General features: G+C 32.3%; 1 protein-coding gene and 1 long non-coding RNA gene across 2 annotated transcripts; both read left to right on the top strand.

The window, feature by feature from the left end:
- Window positions 1–10,390: 10,390 nt before the first annotated feature.
- LOC117911025 (putative disease resistance protein RGA3) lies at window positions 10,391–12,659 on the top strand. Its single transcript, XM_034825193.1, has 5 exons — window positions 10,391–11,145; window positions 11,366–11,477; window positions 11,565–11,651; window positions 11,748–11,888; window positions 12,570–12,659. Exons 1-5 carry the CDS (start codon window positions 10,391–10,393, stop codon window positions 12,657–12,659), a joined length of 1,185 nt encoding a protein of 394 aa, XP_034681084.1.
- An 846-nt stretch (window positions 12,660–13,505) lies between these two features.
- LOC117911051 lies at window positions 13,506–19,010 on the top strand. Its single transcript, XR_004650832.1, has 3 exons — window positions 13,506–13,585; window positions 15,130–15,178; window positions 18,942–19,010. It is a non-coding gene; the product is annotated as an uncharacterized LOC117911051 (long non-coding RNA).
- The last annotated feature ends 3,036 nt before the right edge of the window (window positions 19,011–22,046 follow it).

Below are 22,046 nucleotides of genomic sequence, written 5' to 3'. Positions count from 1 at the left end.
GATTCACTTCCACCAACAACCCTATTTGATCTTTCGTTAATCTCTTATTTAATTGAAGTCTCACAACTAGAACAATGTAATGAGAAATATATCAAAATATGACAGTTGCAACAATGGAGGCTACCAAAGGTTAAAAAAATATAGCAGAGAGTTCAATTTAAACCCAAAACAATACGAAGTCATAACTCCACTTTCAAATTATACTAGTTTTTATACCACTGTTAAAATTACAAAAATAGTTCACTTCTCAAAACAAAGCAAACATTAAAAATTAAATAAATAAATAAGGAGGAAAATGAGAAATGCTAGAGTAGAGACAGTGTTCCTACTACTATGACAATTTTTTGCATCTCCTTGTATACAATAACCAAACACGAAACTACTGGTTGAAATAAATAATAGTGAAATTCTCTCATGTCTAGATTTTTCAATGACCACCTACAACAAATAACGAAAATAACTAGAACAACTTCAATAAGAGGTCAGATTGGTTTCCCCCTAATAACCAATTCAAATAACACAATCAAACTTCATCCATACTCTATCTTTCCATTTCCCTTGCAAATCGAAGAACATAACACCGCAATAATCCAGTTGTTCAGTGAATAAGTACCCCATATAAACCCTAGAAACTAAAATCATATAATGAAAAATTTTAAATGAACCCTAGAAACTAAAATCTAAGATTTCTCATATTTAAATGAAAAAAAAATCAACTATTTCAGATACAATGAAAAAAATATGCAGTAGAAGACGTCGTCAAAGACACAATGTTAAAATGAAGACACGCCAACAATGATGTAGAATGGAATTCTTCAACAGAGACACCATTGGAACAATGGAATTGTAGACGACTACACAAGATTCAATATGCCACACAATACAATACCACCAATGAAAACACCCCGACGATGCGAAAGGGAAGCTTTCAGAGTAAGGGCATTGGGACGACAGTCTTCTCCCATTTTTTTTCAATTCTCTTTTTCTTAAAAATTGTAATTTTAGAATTTAATTCAGGGTAAATTGATCTAATAAAAATGTTAGGTTCTTTAAAGAATTATCACATTCACCCACCCTTTTTGGTAATTTTTTTCCCAGCCTACCCTAAAGGGTAATTTTCCCAAAAAACTATTACAATGCAATATGTATAAATTATTGACATGACATTTAGGGGGTTTTTGGTACATCGGAATTGGGAATGGAAATGAATATTTTGTTTCCATTCCTATTTCTTAGTGGATAGAAATGAATTCGATGATTCCATTTCTAGCATTTGGATGAATTAGGAATGCAAGATTGGAATGATTATTTGTTTCCATTCCAATGTTTGATAATAATAGGAATGAAAATGAAAAAGAAATAAAATTACAATAATATCCTTTCATATAATTTAAAATATTTTTAAAATAAATTTTGAGAGTTTTTTTGTTATTAAATAATAAGACTAAAAAAATATAAATACTCAATAAATATAAAATTAACCATAAAAAATCATATAACCTTAATGTAAAAATATTCAATTATTATTTTTATTAAAAATTTGAATAATTTGTCATTCTTAAGTAGTTATAAAATTATATTTTACCAATATATATTATAATATTTAAATTCTCAAAGCTAGCAAATGTTTTTCCTATTTCCAAAAGAGGAAATAAAAGAATTCAAATTTCATTATAATTTTCAACAAGTCTCATATCCGATAAAATCCATAACCTTAAAAAATTTTAAATATTCGTTTTTTTTTTAATAAAAAAAATCATGGTCTTGAAATTTTTTTTCTAAATGTCGTGGAAGGTTTGATTGATTCAGTTTGGGAGAATCACTTGTCACATAGAAGTGGGTTATGAATGGATCTCTAGCTTTGCAAAGAAGATAAGCATCGGGCTTGAAGAATAAGATAAGAGGGTAAAATAATAAATTTAGGTTATTTGATATTATCAAATGGGTTTAATAAATCAGAATACCACCTACTTTTGATGAATTCAAATCCGACTTATAAGTTGAATTTGATTTCTGCCTGAATAATTTTTTATTCCATTTCTACCTTCTTAACATTTATCTAAACATAGGAATAAGGGAGAAAAGGAATGAGATGTCTATTCCCACTCCCCATTCCCGTGTACCAAACACCCCCTTAATGAAATCAAATACCTAATGTAGATTAATATTAAGTATATATACTTAAAAAATTCATATTTCTTATCAACACATAAAATATTATTATCATATATCACATATTATATCATACATATACCATTTTTTTTCACCAAAACAATTTTAATATACATATTATTATTTTTTTTTATCATTTTGTGGAGTTTTTTTAAAAATATTTTTATGAATTTTGATCAATTTTTATTTCATCGAATTTTTTTGTCCAAATTTCCATTGATATTTTCGTATATATCCAATATATTTGTAAAATTCAACATTGATACATAAAACTAATATTTTAATCCTTAATTATTTTAAGTTTTTTATAAATACTTTCAATTTTATTCTTAAAATTGAATACTTTCCATTAAAGTTAAACATTTCATTTCCACAACCCTCTTATATCCTTATTATAAAAACATAATCTTAAATATTATGTTAACAATTATTATTCAACATTTTCTCTTGTAATGTTGTAACAAAAAGAATATATACATATATACATATATATAACTCAACGCCTTTAAATCTCCCACAATTTTGAAAATTCGTCAAAGACCTCCCTTATTTTAAATTACAAAAAGAGATAGATGAAAACAACAAGTGAGAAAGAGACAGGAGGCATTTGATGAAATTTCAAACCAATAGAATCTAGGCGTATTTATATATATACATACATATCCCATGCAAATTGAAATGCTTCATTGCCCTTGTGTTTTACTTAGATCAACTCTGTGGTCCCAAATGGGGCTACTAAACAAAATTATCATCATTATCTCAATAAAGTACTCCATCATATGTTGTGTTTTATTTTTCTACCATAAGATAGACATTGAGATGAGGTCTCCCATTACGAGGCATTCCTTATAAATTCCATTCTAACTAGGAGATAGATTCATTTAGGATACCTGATGATGATGCACATAATTGCCTACAGCAAGAGCACGACTCATGTATTCATCTATAGTCGCTTCCTTTCTAAAGTCTTCAAAGATTCCAATATTGAACTTAGCAAAGAGAAAGATTTTGAGGCCCTTAGTATCTATGACACATATGATGATCAATCCATGGGGTAGATGAAATTTGAGAAAGCTTCATATGGTTCTTAGGTTAGAAAAGGAGAGAGAACATAGGCACATGCACAAGCATAGTCATAGGGACAAAGTAGGAACAAGTACACCTTGGAGTTGAGGTTGTAGAGATTCGATAGATGGAGGGTGGGGTAGACCCTCAAGTTGGCCTAGACCCTCAAAGTGGCTTGTAAAGTGAGCCTAAACTTAATATCCTCCCACTTTAGACAAGGATTCCTTCATATACCGAGGGTGTTTAGTTCAAGCCTATTTTTTTTTTTATTCGATGATGACTGAGCCTACCTATACGAGGGACCTTCTACTGATCACACTCCATATACTGAGCCTAACTTCTCTAAACTAGCATACATCGAGCCTACTTTTATTGAGATACCATAGCCACAAGCATCTTCAACTCCTGATTACGCTTCATGGATGGACTTATCAACTTAAATAAACTCCCTTGGTACTCATATGGAGGAGCTTATAGTAGTCAATGACATGTTTTTATTCCATGAAGGATATGATGGACTAGTATCAAAGTGGGTTCACCTTTCAATTTGATTACCTACAGTAGAGAATGGATTAGATTGAGGATCATTTTCCTCGACAGCATGAGGAGATGATGGCCTACTTGTGATATATTTTTCCTCATCTTTTTCCTCAGCCTTGATCGTTATTTAGAGACCCCTCTTGTTTTTTTGTTTTTTTTTTTTATGCTGCTAAAGGGGAAGATATTTTAGGATCTAGGAGGATAGATATAGTAGATTTCACTCATTTTGAACATGACATGCATATCATTTTCGTATTTTGGACAAATATATGACTTGTTGATTATTCACCACTTTAAGATAGCATGGGCTATACCCTTTTGTTAATGATACTTGATATATGATATGCCTATATATATTTGATGACTTACATTGGATGCTTGGATGACTTGTTGTTTGATGATTTTTCGTTGCAATACTGTCAGGCAAATTGTTTTAAAATTGACATATCAATACTCTTAAAGACCTTGCCTAAGTGTTAGAAGTGAAAAGAATAGAAAAAGATAGGTTTTTAGGCCAAAATAGGTGAACCGGTCAAGGAGACTTGTGAACCATCTCAATCAGTCATGGAATTGGTCGACTAGTTAAGCCTTCCCGATCAGGGACCAATCAAGGGATGCAAAAATCTTCTCTCTCTTCTTGTAGCCTTGCATTCTCAATCAATGTGAGACCTTTCTCGGTCAAGGGGTAGGTCTTCCCAATTAAGGCCCGATCAAGGCTCGATGATCACCTGTCCTGCATTTAATGCCTAACGGCTAGTCAACCGGTTGAATTGGAGCTTAATTGATCAAGGCTAATTTTTGGCATTTTTGGTGTTTGAGGCTAAAAACCTATAAATTGAAAGTTCTACTTCATTTATGAATTAAAAAACACTTGCAATCAATTGTCTAGCTACCTATTCTTCATTCAAAACTCTCATTTCTTTCTTTTGGTGCATTAACTCTTCACTTGCATATCATTTAGTGCACTTTTTTCATTCATCCTAGTCTTTCCTTGTATTTGAGCATTTATTGAGCTAGGCTATGATTAAATGAAGTTGTGTATAGAATGTTTCAAGTTGGTGATTACTTGAAAGATTGCGTAAGAGCACATTGGAGCCAGAATCAAAGTGTAAAGACTTTGGAAGCTTGATTGAAACTTCAAGGATAGTGGAACCCTCACTTGGTTAAAAGCTTGAGGAGGGAGAGTGTACGTAGGCAAAGGGTGCTGAACCACTACAAAATTATGTTTGATCTCTCTAACTCAATCTCTTTACATTTGTTCCTTATTTTGCTTAAAATTATTGTGCATGAAAAAGAATTTCAAAAACCCAATTCACCTCCTGCTTGGGTGTTTTTCTTAATTAAATTAACCTTATTTTTTCAAAGAGGTTTAAACATTTTGGTTTCAGAAAACAAATTGATAAAATTATTGAATTTTATGAGTATAAACTACTTTTAAAACTTTTTCCAAGAAAAAAATTCTTACTTTTAAAAATTTAAAGAAATCAAGACTTGTATTTATAATTCTTGTTATTATTATTCATTTGTTAATAAATTATTATTTTTAAAATATCTATTTTTTTTTATTGAAATTCTTTATTTATTTCTTTAAATCATCAAAATTAATAAGACTTATATTTATAATTTATCATTTGATAAAATTGCAACTTTTGTTTTATGAAAATTTTTAAGCTCTTTTATAATTTGAAAACACATGTTAGGTCAAATTTTTGCATTCAATTTTTTTTTTTTTTTTTGGAATGACATAATCATCAAAGGTCAATGGAAGTATAACAAGGATTCTTTGGTTCAGCACAGAGTTAAATATAAAAGAATAAAGAGCTTTCCTTTCTCAACTTAATTTTTCTTTCCCTGTTGTTTGTTCTTTTCCCGTCATCCAAACACAAGAATATTCTTTCTTCATATGGGGGTTGAGAATTTTAGACGATAAGCCTCCCACATTTTTAGCAAATACTTCTCATTACCTCATCATCACTTAGAATATCGGCAACAAAATGTCGGCTGATCATTTGCAGTTCTTGAAGAACAAGTTCATTCTGGACTTGGAAGACGCAGAGGAGGAACACACGGGGGACAATGAGATCCCCCTTCGCTCTCATTTTCTACAGATTAGAGATGTGTTGAAAGCAAAGGACATCACGGCATCCACACCCATAAGATTGAAGAATTGTCTATACAACGCCATCAGCGCATTAGAAGAGTGCGTGGTGTTGTCAGAGAAGCGTGAACCCCGAAAGAAGGAGGGTCCGATGCATGGATTGTAGGGAATTAAACCGAATTCCCAACCCGTGAGAAACAAAAATTAGAGAAAAACAAACGCCAAAGAAAAACAATCACACGCACAAGATAGTATTTACGTGGTTCGGCAATTTGCCTACATCCACGGAGTTGCAGGGATATCACTATTATCAGGGAAGAATACAGAGTACAACCTAGCGGCTACAATATTCTCTCTATATATATAATACGACAACCCCACCACACTAAAAAACCCTAATCACAAAGGGTGGTTCCACAATGGGCTAAACGGCCCAACAGGCCTCAATAAATCTCCCATTAAAAAGCCATGCAATATTATTCGGGTCGGGTCGTCAAATTGGATCAAACAAAACTAGGCTCCACAAAGCCCAACAAATCTCCCACTTGGAGACTAGTCCAATCACCAACATCAAACCGCTATCCTCCAAGAAACAATCCCTCATCCCTACAACTCATCCTCGTGTCCTCAAGCTAGAAGACCAATTGAAGCTGCGCACAGCTTCAACTTCTCAATAGTGACACCCTTAGTCAACATGTCTGCAGGGTTCTTAGATCCACAAATCTTCTCAAGTATTACCAGTTTATCCTCAACAAGATAACGGATAAAGTGGTATTTTGTTTGTATATGTTTCGACTTTGAATGAAAAGCCGAATTTTTGGCAAGAAAGATTGCACTCTAACTGTCACTGTGTAGAATGCCCATCTCCTGCTTCTTACCCAATTCATCTAAGAAACCATGTAGCCAAATCATCTCCTTTCCAGCTTCAGTTGCTGCAACATACTCAGCTTCTGTAGTAGACAAAGTAACAATCTTCTGTAGATTTGAAACCCATGATATAGTTGTACCACCAAGAGTAAAAACAAACCCAGTAGTACTCTTTCTACTATCAATATCACCAGCAAAATCAGCATCTACATAACCCTGCAATTTCAAACTTGCACCTGTGAAGCAAAGACATGTATCTAATGAACCCTTCAGATATCTTAGAATCCACTTGACTGCCTCCCAATGCTGCTTTCCAGGTCTACTCATGAATCTGCTCACAACTCCCACTGCATGTGCAATGTCTGACCTTGTACATACCATAGCATACATCAAGCTACCAATAGTTGAGGCATAGGGCACCTTGCTCATATGGTCCCTTTCTTCTTCTGTCTTCGGTGACTGTTCTTTGCTTAGTTTGAAATGGCTCCCCAAGGGTGTGCTCACTGGTTTAGCTTCATTCATGTTGAACCTGCTGAGAACTTTCTTCACATACTCTGATTGTGAAAGCTTCAATGTACCATTAGCCTTATCTCTAATGATTCTCATACCAAGGATTTGCTTTGCAGCTCCCAAATCCTTCATTGCACATTGTTTGGACAATTGCTTCTTCAAATTATTAATCTTCTCAATGTCAGACCCTGCAATAAGCATATCATCCACATACAACAGTAATATGATGTAAGAATTGTCAAAAGACTTAACATAGCAACAGTGATCAGCTTCACATCTCTTGAACCCAATTCTATGCATAAAACTGTCAAACTTCTTGTACCACTGTCTAGGAGCTTGTTTAAGACCATACAAGCTTTTTCTCAGTTTGCAGACTAGATTCTCTTGTCCCTGAACAATGAACCCTTTTGGCTGAATCATGTAAAGGTCTTCCTCCAAGTCACCATGAAGGAATGCTGTCTTCACATCTAACTGCTCAATATGTAAGTTTTCTGCAACCACCATTCCTAGTACAAGTCTGATTGTTGACATTTTCACAACTGGAGAAAATATCTCTGTGTAGTCAATGCCCTCCTTCTGCTGGAACCCTTTAACAACTAATCTGGCCTTGTAACGTTTACTATCATCATGCTCATTCTTTATTCTGTATACCCACTTGTTGTGCAAAGCCTTCTTTCCTACTGGCAATTCAGTCAATTCCCATGTCTGATTCCCTAACAAGGAATCCATCTCATCCTTCATGGCTAACTCCCACTTGCTTGAATTCTCATCTTGCAAGGCTTCATCATAACACTCTGGCTCACCGCCATCAGTCAACAGGAGATAATTTAAAACAGGTGAATAACGCTGCGGAGGTCTAATGTTCCTGGAAGATCTGCGAACTTCAACTACAGGTGTACTCAGATCTACCTGTGAATTTACATTCTCCTTATCTTCTTCACCCCCCTTCTGGACAGTACTTTCAGTCAATTCATCTAAGTTGACAAACTTAGATTTCTTTTGATCTATCTCTGTAACATCTGACACTACAGTTGACCTGTCCTTGTACATAACCTGTTCATTAAATATCACATTTCTACTTCTGATGATTTTCCTGTTTTGTTCATCCCAAAACCTATAGCCAAATTTCTCATCACCATAGCCAATGAAAAAACATATTTTTGACTTTGCATCAAGTTTGCTACGAGCATCAGAATCAATATGAACATAAGAAACACAACCAAAAACTTTTAAATGTGAAAACTTCACCTCTTTACCTCTCCAAACCTCCTCAGGAAGTCTGAACTCCATGGGAACTGATGGTCCTCGGTTTATCAGGTAAGCTGCAGTGCTAACAGCATCAGCCCAAAAAGTTTTTGGTAGTCCAGCATGCAACCTCATACTTCTAGCACGCTCATTGAGAGTTCTGTTCATGCGCTCAGCCACACCATTCTGCTGTGGTGTCCCAAGAATGGTCTTCTCCATCCTAATTCCCTGTGCAGCACAATACTCATTGAACCCTCCATCTATGTACTCTCCTCCATTATCTGACCTCAAACATTTTACTTTCAAACCTGTTTCTGTCTCAACCATGGCCTTCCACTTCTTAAAAGTTTCAAATACATCAGATTTATTTTTCAGAAAATAAACCCATACCTTTCTACTTAAGTCATCAATAAAAGTGATGTAGTACCTTGAACCTCCTAGGGATGCAACCGGAGAAGGCCCCCACAAATCAGTGTGTACTAGTTCCAATTTTTCAGCCTTCGGTGTCCTGCCAGGTTTCAAGAAGCTTACCTTTTTTTTTGTTTTCCTAAGATGCAACTTTCACACATGTCAAAATCAATGGATTTCAATTCTGGTAGTTTTCCTTTTGACAACAGCATCTTCATCTCTTTCTCACTCATGTGACCAAGTCTACGATGTCATAGGCTTGTATCAGTACTTGCATCAGCAACTGCAATTGTGTCTCTTGGACATGAAGTCATATACAAAGTACCAGTCTTCTTTCCACGAGCCAATACCCTAGCTCCCTTTGTAACCTTCCAAGTACCACCAACAAATAGTATTGCATGTCCTTCATCATCAAGTTGTCCAACAGAAATTAGATTCCTCCTCAGGTCAGGAATATGTCGAACCTTCTCCAGTAACCAAACAGACCCATTGGGCAACGATATCCGGACGTCTCCCAGACCCACAACATCCAAGGCTGAACCATCAGCCAAATACACCTTACCAAAATCACCTGCAACATAATTCTGTATGATTTCTCGGTGTGGAGTGGTATGAAACGAAGCTCCTGAATCCAAAACCCAATCATCAAGTGGACTATCTACTACAAGAAGTAATGCATCATGTACCTCTTCTGTTACAACATTAGCAGAATCATCTTCATTCTTCTTCTTAGGGCTTTTGCATTGCCTTTTAAAGTGACCTGTTTTCCCACAATTCCAGCATTGTACTTGTTGGCCTGATCTAGATTTGCTTCTGTTCCGATTAGAATTTCTGGAATTTGATCTACCCCGATTTGAATATCTGTCATTACCTTTGCCTCTTGTCTCAAGGTTTAGGGCAGAACCAGATCCTGAGGTTTCACCTGCATCTCTTCGGCGAATCTCCTCAGCCAGAATTAAATCTCGTATATCATTGTACTTGAGCTTTTCCTTTCCCGTAGAATTGCTTACTGCCATCCTCATTGCCTCCCAACTGTTTGGCAAAGAAGCCAAGACGATCAGAGCACGAATCTCATCATCAAAATCAATTTCTACAGACGACAATTGATTTGTGATTGTATTAAATTCATTCAGATGTTGTGCTACTGATGCATTCTCTGTCATCTTCAAATTGAACAACTTCTTCATCAGATGCACCTTATTGTTTGCGGACGGCTTTTCATACATACCGGACAAAGCCTTCATCAAATCTGTTGTGGTCTTCTCCTTTACAACATTATGTGCAACAGACCTAGACAGAGTTAACCTAATAACTCCTAGAACCTGTCTGTCAAGAAGCGCCCATTCCTCAGCCTTCATACTCTCAGGTTTTGTCCCCAAAAGAGGCAGATGCAATTTCCTCCCATAGAGATAATCTTCAATCTGCATCCTCCAATACGCAAAGTCTGTGCCATCAAACTTTTCTATTCCAGACGCTACAGCTGAAATGGCGGCAAGTTCATCATCCTTCACCTCCTTGACAGTTATTTCAACACCAAACCCCGATGAATTTCATCCCGTCCAATTTCGAAATTTGTATGAACAAGTAAGTACAATTTTAGATCGACTAGTGAGGAAAGGGGAAGGATTTGAGGAAATTGGAATCGTGGGAATTGGGGGCTCGGGTAAAACCACTCTCGCTCTATTGGTTTTCACTCCACTCATTCAGTGGTATAACTGGGATTACAGAATTTGGATATGCTTATTCCAGAAACTGAGTGGAGATGTGGAGTTTAAGGAGATGATAAAAGACATGTTGAAGCAATGTGAGGCAGCAGCAGTGGTGGACTCTGGGGTAGAAGTAGGAGTAGAAGAGCTGTTGGAGATTCTGGGGAAAGCTTTGAAGGGTAAAAGGTATTTGATGGTGTTGGACGGCATCTGGGACATCAACATCGACTGGTATTTCAAGTTGAAGGACAAGTTGAAGTCTGTGAATGGTGATGGAAATGGTGATGGGCATGTCATCATTACAAGCCGACTCCCCCACAAAGCAAGAATGATGGTGGGCCCTCGCAATTTGTATCAGATGCAACCTCCATCATCCATGGAGCAAGCATGGCGATTCAAGTATGGAAGCTTATTGGAATACCTGAAAGAATATAGGTTGAAAATGAAGGACGAGGTTCTAGAGCATTGCGATGGCCTCCCATTAGCAATGCACACATTGGCGGCGGCGATTCACAAGCAGATCCTGGGAACAGAGTAATGTCTAAGCATTTCTGGTATTTTTGTTTTAGGTGAATTATTTATACTACGAAATAATTAAGGTTTAAAAATTATTATCGTCTATTCATTAAGGTATAAATATTTTTAAAATAATATTTGATTTCAAATACATATAAGAGTTGTTTAAAATGATGTTTTTAAAATATTCTAAATATTTTAAAATATTTTAATTGAATCTTTAAAGTTGTTGTTACAGGTACAATTGGAAAAGATTTGTTGGGATAACATTGATCAATTGCGAAGATGATGCAAGGTTGGGAAATGAGTTGTTGTTATCATGTTGTAGCATCTCATACAAGGATTATATAGTAAGGTTTTAAAACTTAACTTTTTATATTATGATAAAGGATTTGTTTAATTGTTTTTCCATAAGATAGTTTGCTTTCCATCTCCAGATTGATGTATCAAAGGTTCCTCTTCATCACATATTCAACAAAGTTAATGAATATATAAAAAGATCGGGTTCAAAAAACACAATAATTGTAAGTTGAGTTGTAATTACTTTCTATACATCCTTTTGATGATATTATATTATCCATTGGATTTGCTTTGAGATCATATACATATATATTCACCAGGTTTGGAGTGGGGATGCAATGGCTAATCAACTCATGCAATTAATCACACAAGCAGTCAGAAATGCGAAACCTGATTCAAATCCATCAATTCTCTTATTGCCTTTGGGATCTAAAGCTAATATTTCGTTTTCACTTGGATGGGTAAGTTAAATATCGCACTTCTAAAAATAAAATCTGTCCACATACTATTTGGATCATATATTTGAGGTCATTTAATTCATCCACAAGTTGGCTTGATCAATATGTGTGTTAGTACAATAACCTAAAGATAAAAATAAATGCATACATAAATTTGTAAAAGGTCTTAAAATGGTTTGACTAATTATGCTTATATGCATGTATAAGAGAACAAATTCAATATACCATAGAGAATTTATTAAGGAAATAGAAAGCAAATATAATTCTTGACCCTTAAAATATCTCACATTTTTAGGCTACTAATATCCATACTTGAACTCTAAGTCTTATTCTACTATTTATTTTTTGCTCTTTACATTTCTACCTACTTGGTATGATATTTATAATTAAGTTCACAAACTTTTCCTTCTCATATATATCCTAAAATATTCTATCAAAACTTACTATCATAAATGGATACCAATATATATATATATATATATATATATATATATATATATATATATATATATATATATATATATATATATATATATATATATATATAAAAGTCTACTTCACCTATTGAGCCATCTTGAAGGCTAAATAAAACATTTATCAAAGGGGTGGGAAGGCATACTAATTACATAATGCAATGGCGAAGTAGAAATCACATGCATGTAACCATGACTTGTGAACTTGCAGGAGAATCAACCACCTTCAACATTACCTAAGGATATGCTTCAGTTTTTACGAGAGGTGATCACTAAACCAGAAAAGGATATAGACAGGTAATGGAGACATTATAAGGCATCTAATAGAGCATTGATTGAACATTGTAGTTATGAATATTATTCATGAGTTTTTCTTCCCCAAGTTTTTTCTTTCATTTCCTTGCACCATTTTCTTTGGTATAGAAGAGACTATTTTTCTCAATCAATTGCAAGAACATTAAAATTTAATTAGGGTAGTAGATATTTATTCTATTACAAATGTTGTTGAAATTTTATGATAAAGGCTCATGGTTTTAAAAATAAGCTCCATTTCTTGTTGTCATGGGCGTTGTTGCATTTTTTCATTTTCTTTTTCTTTTTCTCCTCTTTCTTCTAAGGCATCTTCAATTTATAAAATATTTATATCTTGAACCACATATTTTTATCAATACATGACAATATATACAAAACCAAATTGTAGGACATGTATTGTTTTAAATGAACTAAGGTTTATAATACTAATCACATATGTTAACATCAATCAATAAATTTTAGATCTTCAAATTGTGGCAAGTTGTCTTTCTACATATCTTTATATTACTTCCTATTTATTTTGTCATTATTTAAAATTAGGCAATTGTAAGTTTTGAGTTTGATTACAAAAGGTTTCCTATATCCTATTTACAACTTGTTTATTATGCCACATTCCTTAATTCGAATTCATTTGTTCTATCACCAAGTTGAAACAAAAAATTGACTTTGATTGTCATTTGAAGGCTAACTATTTTTGCACCTCTTTTACACCCAATGGTTTTGGCCACTATCACTTTGTGTGTTAGAACCTCTCAACCTTTCCATAACATTAATATAACCTCATTATAGTTAAACTTTTCTTATATGTGTTCCAGTTGGGGGCTTATAATAAAAATGAAATCCATTCCAGAAGGTTTTCAGTTACCATCTACTTTTGGTCTTGAAAGTGCCCTTGAAGCAAATTTGCAACCTATGGTAATGTTTTTGTACTATATTTTTCTTTAATGTACACAAGCATATCTTCTACTGGTTCTAAAAAATAAAAATAAAAAGTGATGCATTATTAGTCCACTAAGCTTGAACATCTTTATTCTTCAATTTTAGTTCTCTTCATAGTTTTTCTTATTTATAGACCTTATAATCATCACATAGTAACAAAGATTTTAACTCCACTTGAAATTCTGTCAAAGCTTACCTACACCATCTGTTACCTAATTAAGAAGAGGTATCAAAGTATGTTTTGTAGTCGGAATTGTTGCTTTAAATTTTAGGGGGTAGTAAAACGTTGTTGGAAGCAATTTAATGGTCCTTTTTAATTGTTTCTTATAAATGAATCACATTATTGCAATGTGTTCAAGTATTAAACTAGATCAATGAAATAAGAACTGCATCCTTATCAAGTATGTTAGAAACACAAAGATTCACTAGGTTGATGAACAAATCAATACTTGAACAATACAAATTGAGTTGTATATATATCAAATTGATCATTGGTAAACTCGTGAACAAGCCTTTGAAAGAGTTATTCCTTCTTTTTAAAAAGATCTTGAACAACTCTAGGTTATCAGAAATCTTATCCTTAAAATGAGAACAATCTCTCACAAAATAAGAATAAAAATCATTGATTTTTTTCATGTGGGTGATGTTAGTTTGGTACTTTTATTCCATTTAATTAGTTAGTTTTCCTTGGATATATTTACATTGGAAGAGCTTTCAAAGTGAGCCATAGTCTAATATGTACATATAGCAATGCCCTTGGTCTTCTACAAAGTATTAGAGTTAGCTTGTGAGTTGGAAGATAAAGCAAATGCATGGTAACTAAGCTATTATAATAAAGACTTGATAAACTTTGAGAAAAGTTTGGAGAAAACCTATTCCAGCAAAATATGATAAGAAGATAGGTAGTGCCAGGAAAGAATGCAATGGATAAGGTGAATAGGGTTTAACCTCAACTTTTAATTAGTAAAACGATCAACTACACCACCTTAAGGTAATTCTTTAGCAATAAAAGAAAAATCTCCAAATTTAGGTTTGCTTTTGGCCTGCATTCTTAGAAGGTGAACTCTTCTAAATTCATTTTGAACCAAAACTAATGAAAGAAAAGGGGTAAGAGACTGAAGAGACCAATAGGTGGATGAATAAAAATGGTTGAAAAACAAATATATTTAGGAGCAAATTTAAATAAAACCTCTCCATAAACTATAAAGGATGTTAAATGGGCAGGATATTTTTTTCCTTGGCTATGGAAAATAAGGTTATAGTCATAAATAATTTAGATTACAACCTGCCAAGCATGTCTATTCTAAAGTTTTTTTACACTAAAGAGATAGTCATACATTATTTAATTTTGCTAAACCACTCATGTGAAACATCAATGAGCATTGATTCCTCTAGCATAATATCAAATTAGAAAGAAACATCCTTTAGTATATTAATCATTATATGCATTAATACTTCAAGTGGATGAAATTTTATTTTATTATTTTAGTATTGATACTTCTTATAATAATATTTTTTAGGAAGGTGACAAAGAATTTCGTGCAATATTTTGGAACTACTTTATTATTGGTAAGAGCTTTATCTTATTGACTTTTCCCTTTTTCTTCTAGGTTATATATTTATTCTCTATCAAGATTCATTTTTACATAGATTCATTTTTGAAACATTAACCTATATTCCAAACTTTGTACAATTATCTTATTTGCTCTCTTTGTTTCATGAAACTAAGAACATAAGTTTCATACTATCTTTTTATGTTGATTTATTCCACTTTATTTTTAAAATAGCCTACTAATTATATATTTATATTCAATCATATACAAGGCTTACTTATGAAGGAGCTCTAGAAGATAACTTTTGGAAGGTAGCATAATAGATTATTGCTTTGTCTTTCAAATTTGACAAAATGCATCATTTTAATTAACTTGATTTTTCTTAGTGATCTAACAAATAGAGAAATAATTCATATTAGTCGGTAATAGTGAGCATACTGTTATGTCATGGGAAACAAAATTTATAAAAACAAAGAAATAGTTCAAATGAAAGAAAGTATGAGTAATAGGTTGTGTCATGTTGAGGTAATAGAATAATTTTGAATATTTAGTCAATTTCAACAATGCATGTTCAATAGCCATTACAACATTTTTCTATTAAGATTAGAGATATTTTAAAACCTTCAAACTTATTTATCCATAATAAAAAATTTAAAAGATTATAACATTTGTCCACTTTGTTAAGCTATATCCAATACCAATTGATGGGAGAGACATCTGTGCATTAGTATAGTTATTGGTAGTATTATATTCATGCATATGAATATAAGACTTTGCATATGAATGATCAACTCGAATTGCAATAAATCAACCTTTTTTATATGAAGCATACATTGAACCCAATAGTTATTAAACATATCTTGTCTCATAAGTTTCAGAGTTATTTTTCCTTTTTCAAATTATAAGAAATTATGAATCTTAAAGTAGGAATAATTTCTTAAAGTTCATAGATGTATTCCTCTAATATTGTCAAGATATCAAGGTTTTTGGCCACTTATACTTAATCTAACAACTAATATTGAATTCAAGAAGACTAATTAACAAGTACTAAAAAAGAAAGAACGTATTTTATCTTCAATAATCACCACCCATCTTAAAGACCTTAATGTTAGTATTTATGTATACCTCTTAACCCTAAAAACATCAATAAAATGCCTAAAATATTAGAAAATAAATAAGTAAAATAAAATAAAATAATTAGTAGAAACAGATAACAAAATACACAATTGCTATCAAATTTTTTTATAAAAGGTCTCATCTTTCAGGTGCTTGTTTCAAAATGTGAACTATGTATCGAACATGATTTTGAAATTTTTGGTGTTGGTACTAAAAATTGGCAACTTCAAAAGTATCATTTCTTATGGCCTTCTTCAGTTGGTTAGACCTCAAACACACCCTAATCATCACAAATTGCTCCTTAAAAAGACAATTCTCATGAAATCAAGCTAAAAAATAAATATATAAATGCATACTTATATTGAAATTTTGGATGAGCAATCATACTAGCATTAAAATTTTGATAATTAGCTAGAGTAATCTTTACCAGAAATCAATATGTGGATATATTGTTAAAGTGGGTATCAAATCTTTGACACTAAGGTCTGTTTGTATCAAACTTGTATTTGAAGTGTTGTTAATTATAATAGACAAATGATACCAAGGCTTGATATTTGGAGGGCCTTTATCAAAATTTCAATAAGTCTAAGTCAAGTATCAATTTGGTTTCGATATAGACCATTAGGCTTCTAAATGCTACTGTTCAAAAGTCGGGGGTTTTACCGAAATTTAACATTGCATTTGATACAACATGCCCATTGCTTCAAAATGCTTTGAATCCTTCTCTTCATTGATTTTAGGTATCAAAGTAGAGCTTTAGGTATCGATTTGGCTCTTGCATTTTGACAATGCCCTTTTTTGTTGCCTTTTTTTTTTCATATTTTCTTGTGCATCTAAGCTTGTGCACCTTCTTTTCATCACTCTTAAGACTCTCAATTGCCTTGACACTTCCATGAGTTTCATGTTTTATTTTGTTTTTGTTGCATTCTTCACTAAATAAATATATTTAGTGAAAATCCATAAGTTTCAAGTTGGAACTTAGCATATATTTAGGCTAAAATGAAATGATTATCTTTCACTTTCTCTTATATCATTTTGATCATAACTAGAAAATTTGCCAACAATGTCGATTAAAGTTGAATCATTCATGACCTAGGCCATGTTTGAAAGTAGCTAAACACTATTTCTTTTTTTTTTTTTTATGGTGTAGCCAAATTTGATTAAAGCATAAACTTGATCATCATCAAACAAAAAGATTTTTAGGAGTAAGATAATGTGAAGAGGATTCATAATTTTCTTACCTTTACCCCTTATCTATTGGCACATGTAGTATGAAATATATGCTATAATGGAGTACATCTTCCTAGAATGGAGAGTGCATGTCATTATCTCATACTTTACAAATCATAGGCTAGTCATTGTATTTTCTTGGCATTCAAGGTACACCTAGATAAATTTTATTTTCACTTGGCCACTACTATAGGCATGAAAGTTGGTAGGATTATTTTTTCTTTTTTTCTATCTACCACTAAATCTATTGTTGGGCCTGAGTAAGGTAATATTTTTAGCTAATTAACATGTTTTCCAATTTTTGTGACACATATTAAGTATATCCCATGTTTTCTAGTTTCCAAAGCAAAAAGAAGGAAATTATTGCTCGTATTTTATGGTTGATGATGCTTTATTAAGCCAAAAGACCAAGACATTTGATTTTGTGATATTAAACCTAAGATAGAAATGAATGAGCTTGGGGATGACATTCATAATAAGGAAGGGATGAATGTGCAAGGGTTATAATGAGGAAGGGAGAGATTTAAAAGGTGAATTTGGACCAAAATATTTTCACAAACATGATAACTATACAACAATCTTGCTTTTAATAATAAATTAATGTACAAATTCTAAACCTAAAATTTTGAAATCAAGTCATGGAATATATAAGCTAAAAGTTAAAAGCTCAAACACCCAAATTATCTTGACCATTCATAATCATTACTTGTTTTTCTACAAAAATTATTTTTTTAACCTATTTTTATCCATCAAGTCTCACAACCTTTAACTCTATATCTAGCCAAGTGTGCTCCTGAGATATGATTGTTATGGTGATACTCTATTTTTTATTCTTTAAAGGTTGTGAATTATGTGGATTATAGATATTAAAGTTGCAAAAAAATGAGTTCCTAAAGTACTTGGGGTTAGATTAAATGCAACTAGCAAATATTTTTATTTTTGAGTTCTAATGTTTCACATAGATTATAGCTTTTTGAGTATCTTTCCCTCTACTTTAGGGTTTGCTTCAATTTGTAAATGATTTGGTAGAACTATTCATCTGTCTCTAAGTTTTTTAAGGCTACTATGCATACTTTCATATCACATTTAAAAATTTTATGGCATAGTTTGTCATTTCATTTGGAACATTCTTTTATTCTACTTCAAACTAACTATTCTACCTATGAAATATTTAGTGGGTTTTTGTTTCCTAAAATTGATCAAACTCATGTCTAGTTGTATTCACCTCATTTTAAAAATATACATTTAATCAATCATTTAATGCACTTAACCATAAATTTATGTTTTTTTTTACTAATTTCTATTTTTTTTTCCCTCCAAATAATTGCATTATGAGTTTTAAGATAGTTAATCAAAACTTCTAGTTCATGAAAATCAAGTCAAATTAACTCATATTACATTCTTGATTGATTGATTTGACATGTTTATGTTAGGATTGGATGTTGAAGAATCTTTGCAGAAAAAGGATGAATGTTGTTGTAGTTGTTATTTTAAGCCCCAGCTAAGGTGATTGTTTAATAATGATATCTTCAACATTTACATAAAATGGTATTTGTCTTTATTTCCTATTTCTTATAATGATCTACTTAATTTAGAATTACAATTATGTTGCTTAATTGATGTTCACTTGTTTTTGTTGAGATGTATCTTAGACGTATGTTTGTTTTGTAAGCTAAAAACATATTTAATTATAGTGAAATTATCCTTAGAAGTAAAAAGAGGCTTAAGAGAGAGAGGAGAAGAGGGAGAAAGGGAGAAAGAAACAAAAATTTTCCATTATTTGTATTTCTTTATTTTGTATTCCTTATGATGCTCTAGTTAGATTAGAATAAGCAAATTTTGAGATATATTTAAACATTTGTTTGTTTGATGACCTAAAAGTACATTAAATTAAGGTGAGACCTTCTCCTTAGAATGGAATAGAATGGAATGTGAAGAGAAATAGTGTGAGAAAGAAAGAGAACGAATGGGGAGAGAGAATGAGAGAGTGATTTTTATTGGTTATGGTACTGAAATTCTAAAGTAGTCAAAAGACACATAAAAAATAGGATTCTTTTGTTCAATATATGGTAGTTCATGGTTCCCTCTGACAAAAGTCAAAATAAACATACCCTAAAATAAGCATTAAATTTGTTTGTGTGTTTTATCTAGATATTTGTACTTATCTTTGAAATAATCATGTCTTAAAGTATGGGATTATGTGAGACTTGAGCAATGTCATCTTGAAGACCTATTGTCATCTAATTAGAGAATAATAGCCTAGGATCCATCATTAGATAGTTTTAGATCATTGAGATCAAACTAGTATCCTTGAGATGAAAAATCCAACTCTTTTTTAGTAGCTTCTTCACTATTTATAATTCAAATATATACGGAAATAAGGCTTACATTTGGAAGATAGTAAAATCTATTAAAAATAGTTTAATATTATAGGAGAGGGTCTAAAGTTGTCAAACCACATAAATCATTGAATCTTTCTATGTTTATTATTATTATTATTATTATTTATTCAAAGCATAGGGTAAAGACTCTTTAGCTATGAGGATGTCTTGTATGGAAATTAATGAACTCATAGATAAAGCATGATATTCCAATATTCTTATAGGTTATCAATAAAGTTAGGGAGCTTATCGGTAGTTCCTAAATGATTATACCATAATGTATAGCCCCTAAATGTAGAAAGAAGTTGTAGTTAAGAGTTTTTGTGAGTTGAGCATCGTCCATGAGGAAGTGGCCTTAGGGGTACAAGTGAGTAAAGTTTTTTATGGAGACTCTCTCATTCAGTTGTTAACAAAAAAGAAAAAAAGAAGTTTTATAAACTTTCTTAAAAACAAGGGGGAAACCTAAGTGAAACTAAGATGAAAATTAGATTTGAAAATTCTTGAAAAAGTGTAGAGCATTGAGAGATCCATTGGATTCTTTTACTTCTATGAAAAGACCTTCAATCAAATTAAGACAATTAAGATTACTTACAAATATTTTTAGCTGGAAGGTTTTTAATACAAACTTAACCAATTTAAATGTCTCACATTTGTGAGTTACACCTCTATATGTGTAAAGTTTTAACTACTTATTTGCTTGTCAAATCATATATCTAGGAGCAAACTAAAAGTTATCTTACGTCAAAAATGGGTTTTGACTATTATACACTTGAGATACTCTTAAAGGGGCTCCTAAACTCTAATTTATTAGCATCAAGGACTAATGCTCTAATCAAAACAAGGAAGTCTTGATCACAACCTGAGTTTACTAAACACCTAAGATTTGAAAAACATTTCATGGGCTAAAAAAAAAAAAAATTATAAGGGTCTCTATTTCCTCAACCTAGGTTACTACTTTGACTGCTCCCAAATGTGTATGCCAAAGTGCAATTTCTAAGTATAAGGAGTTTATTATAATTTTAAAGTTCTAGTGAATCGGGTGTCAAACTACAAGAAGGTGATTTTAGGTGAATAGGGGAATTGAAAAGATTGGAGGTGGATTAGAATTTTTTTAGGCAAACTCTTTCACTTAATTACTTGAGAAAAGGGTTTCTGAATTATATATATAGGGGAAAAAACAAGAGCATTTAAATTGAAATTTAACATGATTTACAAAAGTGTTAAGGAGTCCCTTGAGCTCCTTTCTTACCATGAAAAGATCCTTAATTAAGTTAACACAACTAAGACTACTTATAGGTGCTCTAAGTTGGAGAATTTTCAACACGAGCATAATTTAATTAAAGCCCCCACAATTAATTATTTACTAAACTGTATAATTAAGGGCTGAATAATGATCATCTCAAATCAAAATGACTCTCACTACCAAGTGCTTGAGATGCCCTCAATGGGGGCCTCCAAACTTTAATTTCCAAGCATCAAGGCTTTGTATTCTAATTAAAATGGAGTGTTCCAACTTATAAGTTGAATAAATCATTACTTACTTAAGATTTTAGGGTCATTTCATGGTCACAAGGGAGATCTTAAAGACCCCCTTCTCCTTAGGCTAAACCACTACTCAAAAGACATGAAAATGGAATGAAAATGAAGAGAAAAATCATAAAGTAAGGAAATCATAATTAAAACTCAAGATTCAACTTCAATATTGTATTAAACTAAAACTTATATGTAAGAGTATATAAGAATATTTAAAAGAAAGAAGTATGAGAAATTAGAAAAACAACTAAAAGAAGAAAAACATTACAAAGATTGAAGTTGTAACAACAAGTCTAAAAGTTAGAGGTTCAAGAAGAGCTCCCCACCAAGGGGAGTTCTCCAAAATCCCTCTTCTCTAGTTGCAAAATCTCTTTAAATTGGTGCTCTTATGTTCCCTAATTTGTATACCATGTGGAGGCATCTAAACAAGGTGAGAGATCTAATGGTGGCTTTAGAGAAGTCCAAGAATGTGGATCTCATGAGTTCTTAGAGTTTCAGAACAAAATAGAGGTAGTTTTAGTGAAACTGGTGCTAGGTTATAGGGTTGCACCATCTTGGCACCATTTTTTTTTAGAAGTGGACCTTTTTTGCTCAAAATAACACTAGTTTAACTAGAAAAATGCA

This window comes from Vitis riparia, chromosome 3, assembly GCF_004353265.1.
Source record: "Vitis riparia cultivar Riparia Gloire de Montpellier isolate 1030 chromosome 3, EGFV_Vit.rip_1.0, whole genome shotgun sequence".
NCBI lineage: Eukaryota > Viridiplantae > Streptophyta > Magnoliopsida > Vitales > Vitaceae > Vitis > Vitis riparia.
This window is presented reverse-complemented; position numbering and strand designations above follow the sequence as displayed.

Coding starts and splice junctions, on each gene's coding strand:
- LOC117911025 (XM_034825193.1), top strand. CDS start 10,391: ATGGCGGCAAGTTCATCATCCTTCACCTCCTTGACAGTTATTTCAACA. Junction 11,652..11,747: donor GTTCAAAAAACACAATAATT/GTAAGTTGAGTT, acceptor TATATTCACCAG/GTTTGGAGTGGGGATGCAAT. Junction 11,889..12,569: donor TTTCGTTTTCACTTGGATGG/GTAAGTTAAATA, acceptor GTGAACTTGCAG/GAGAATCAACCACCTTCAAC.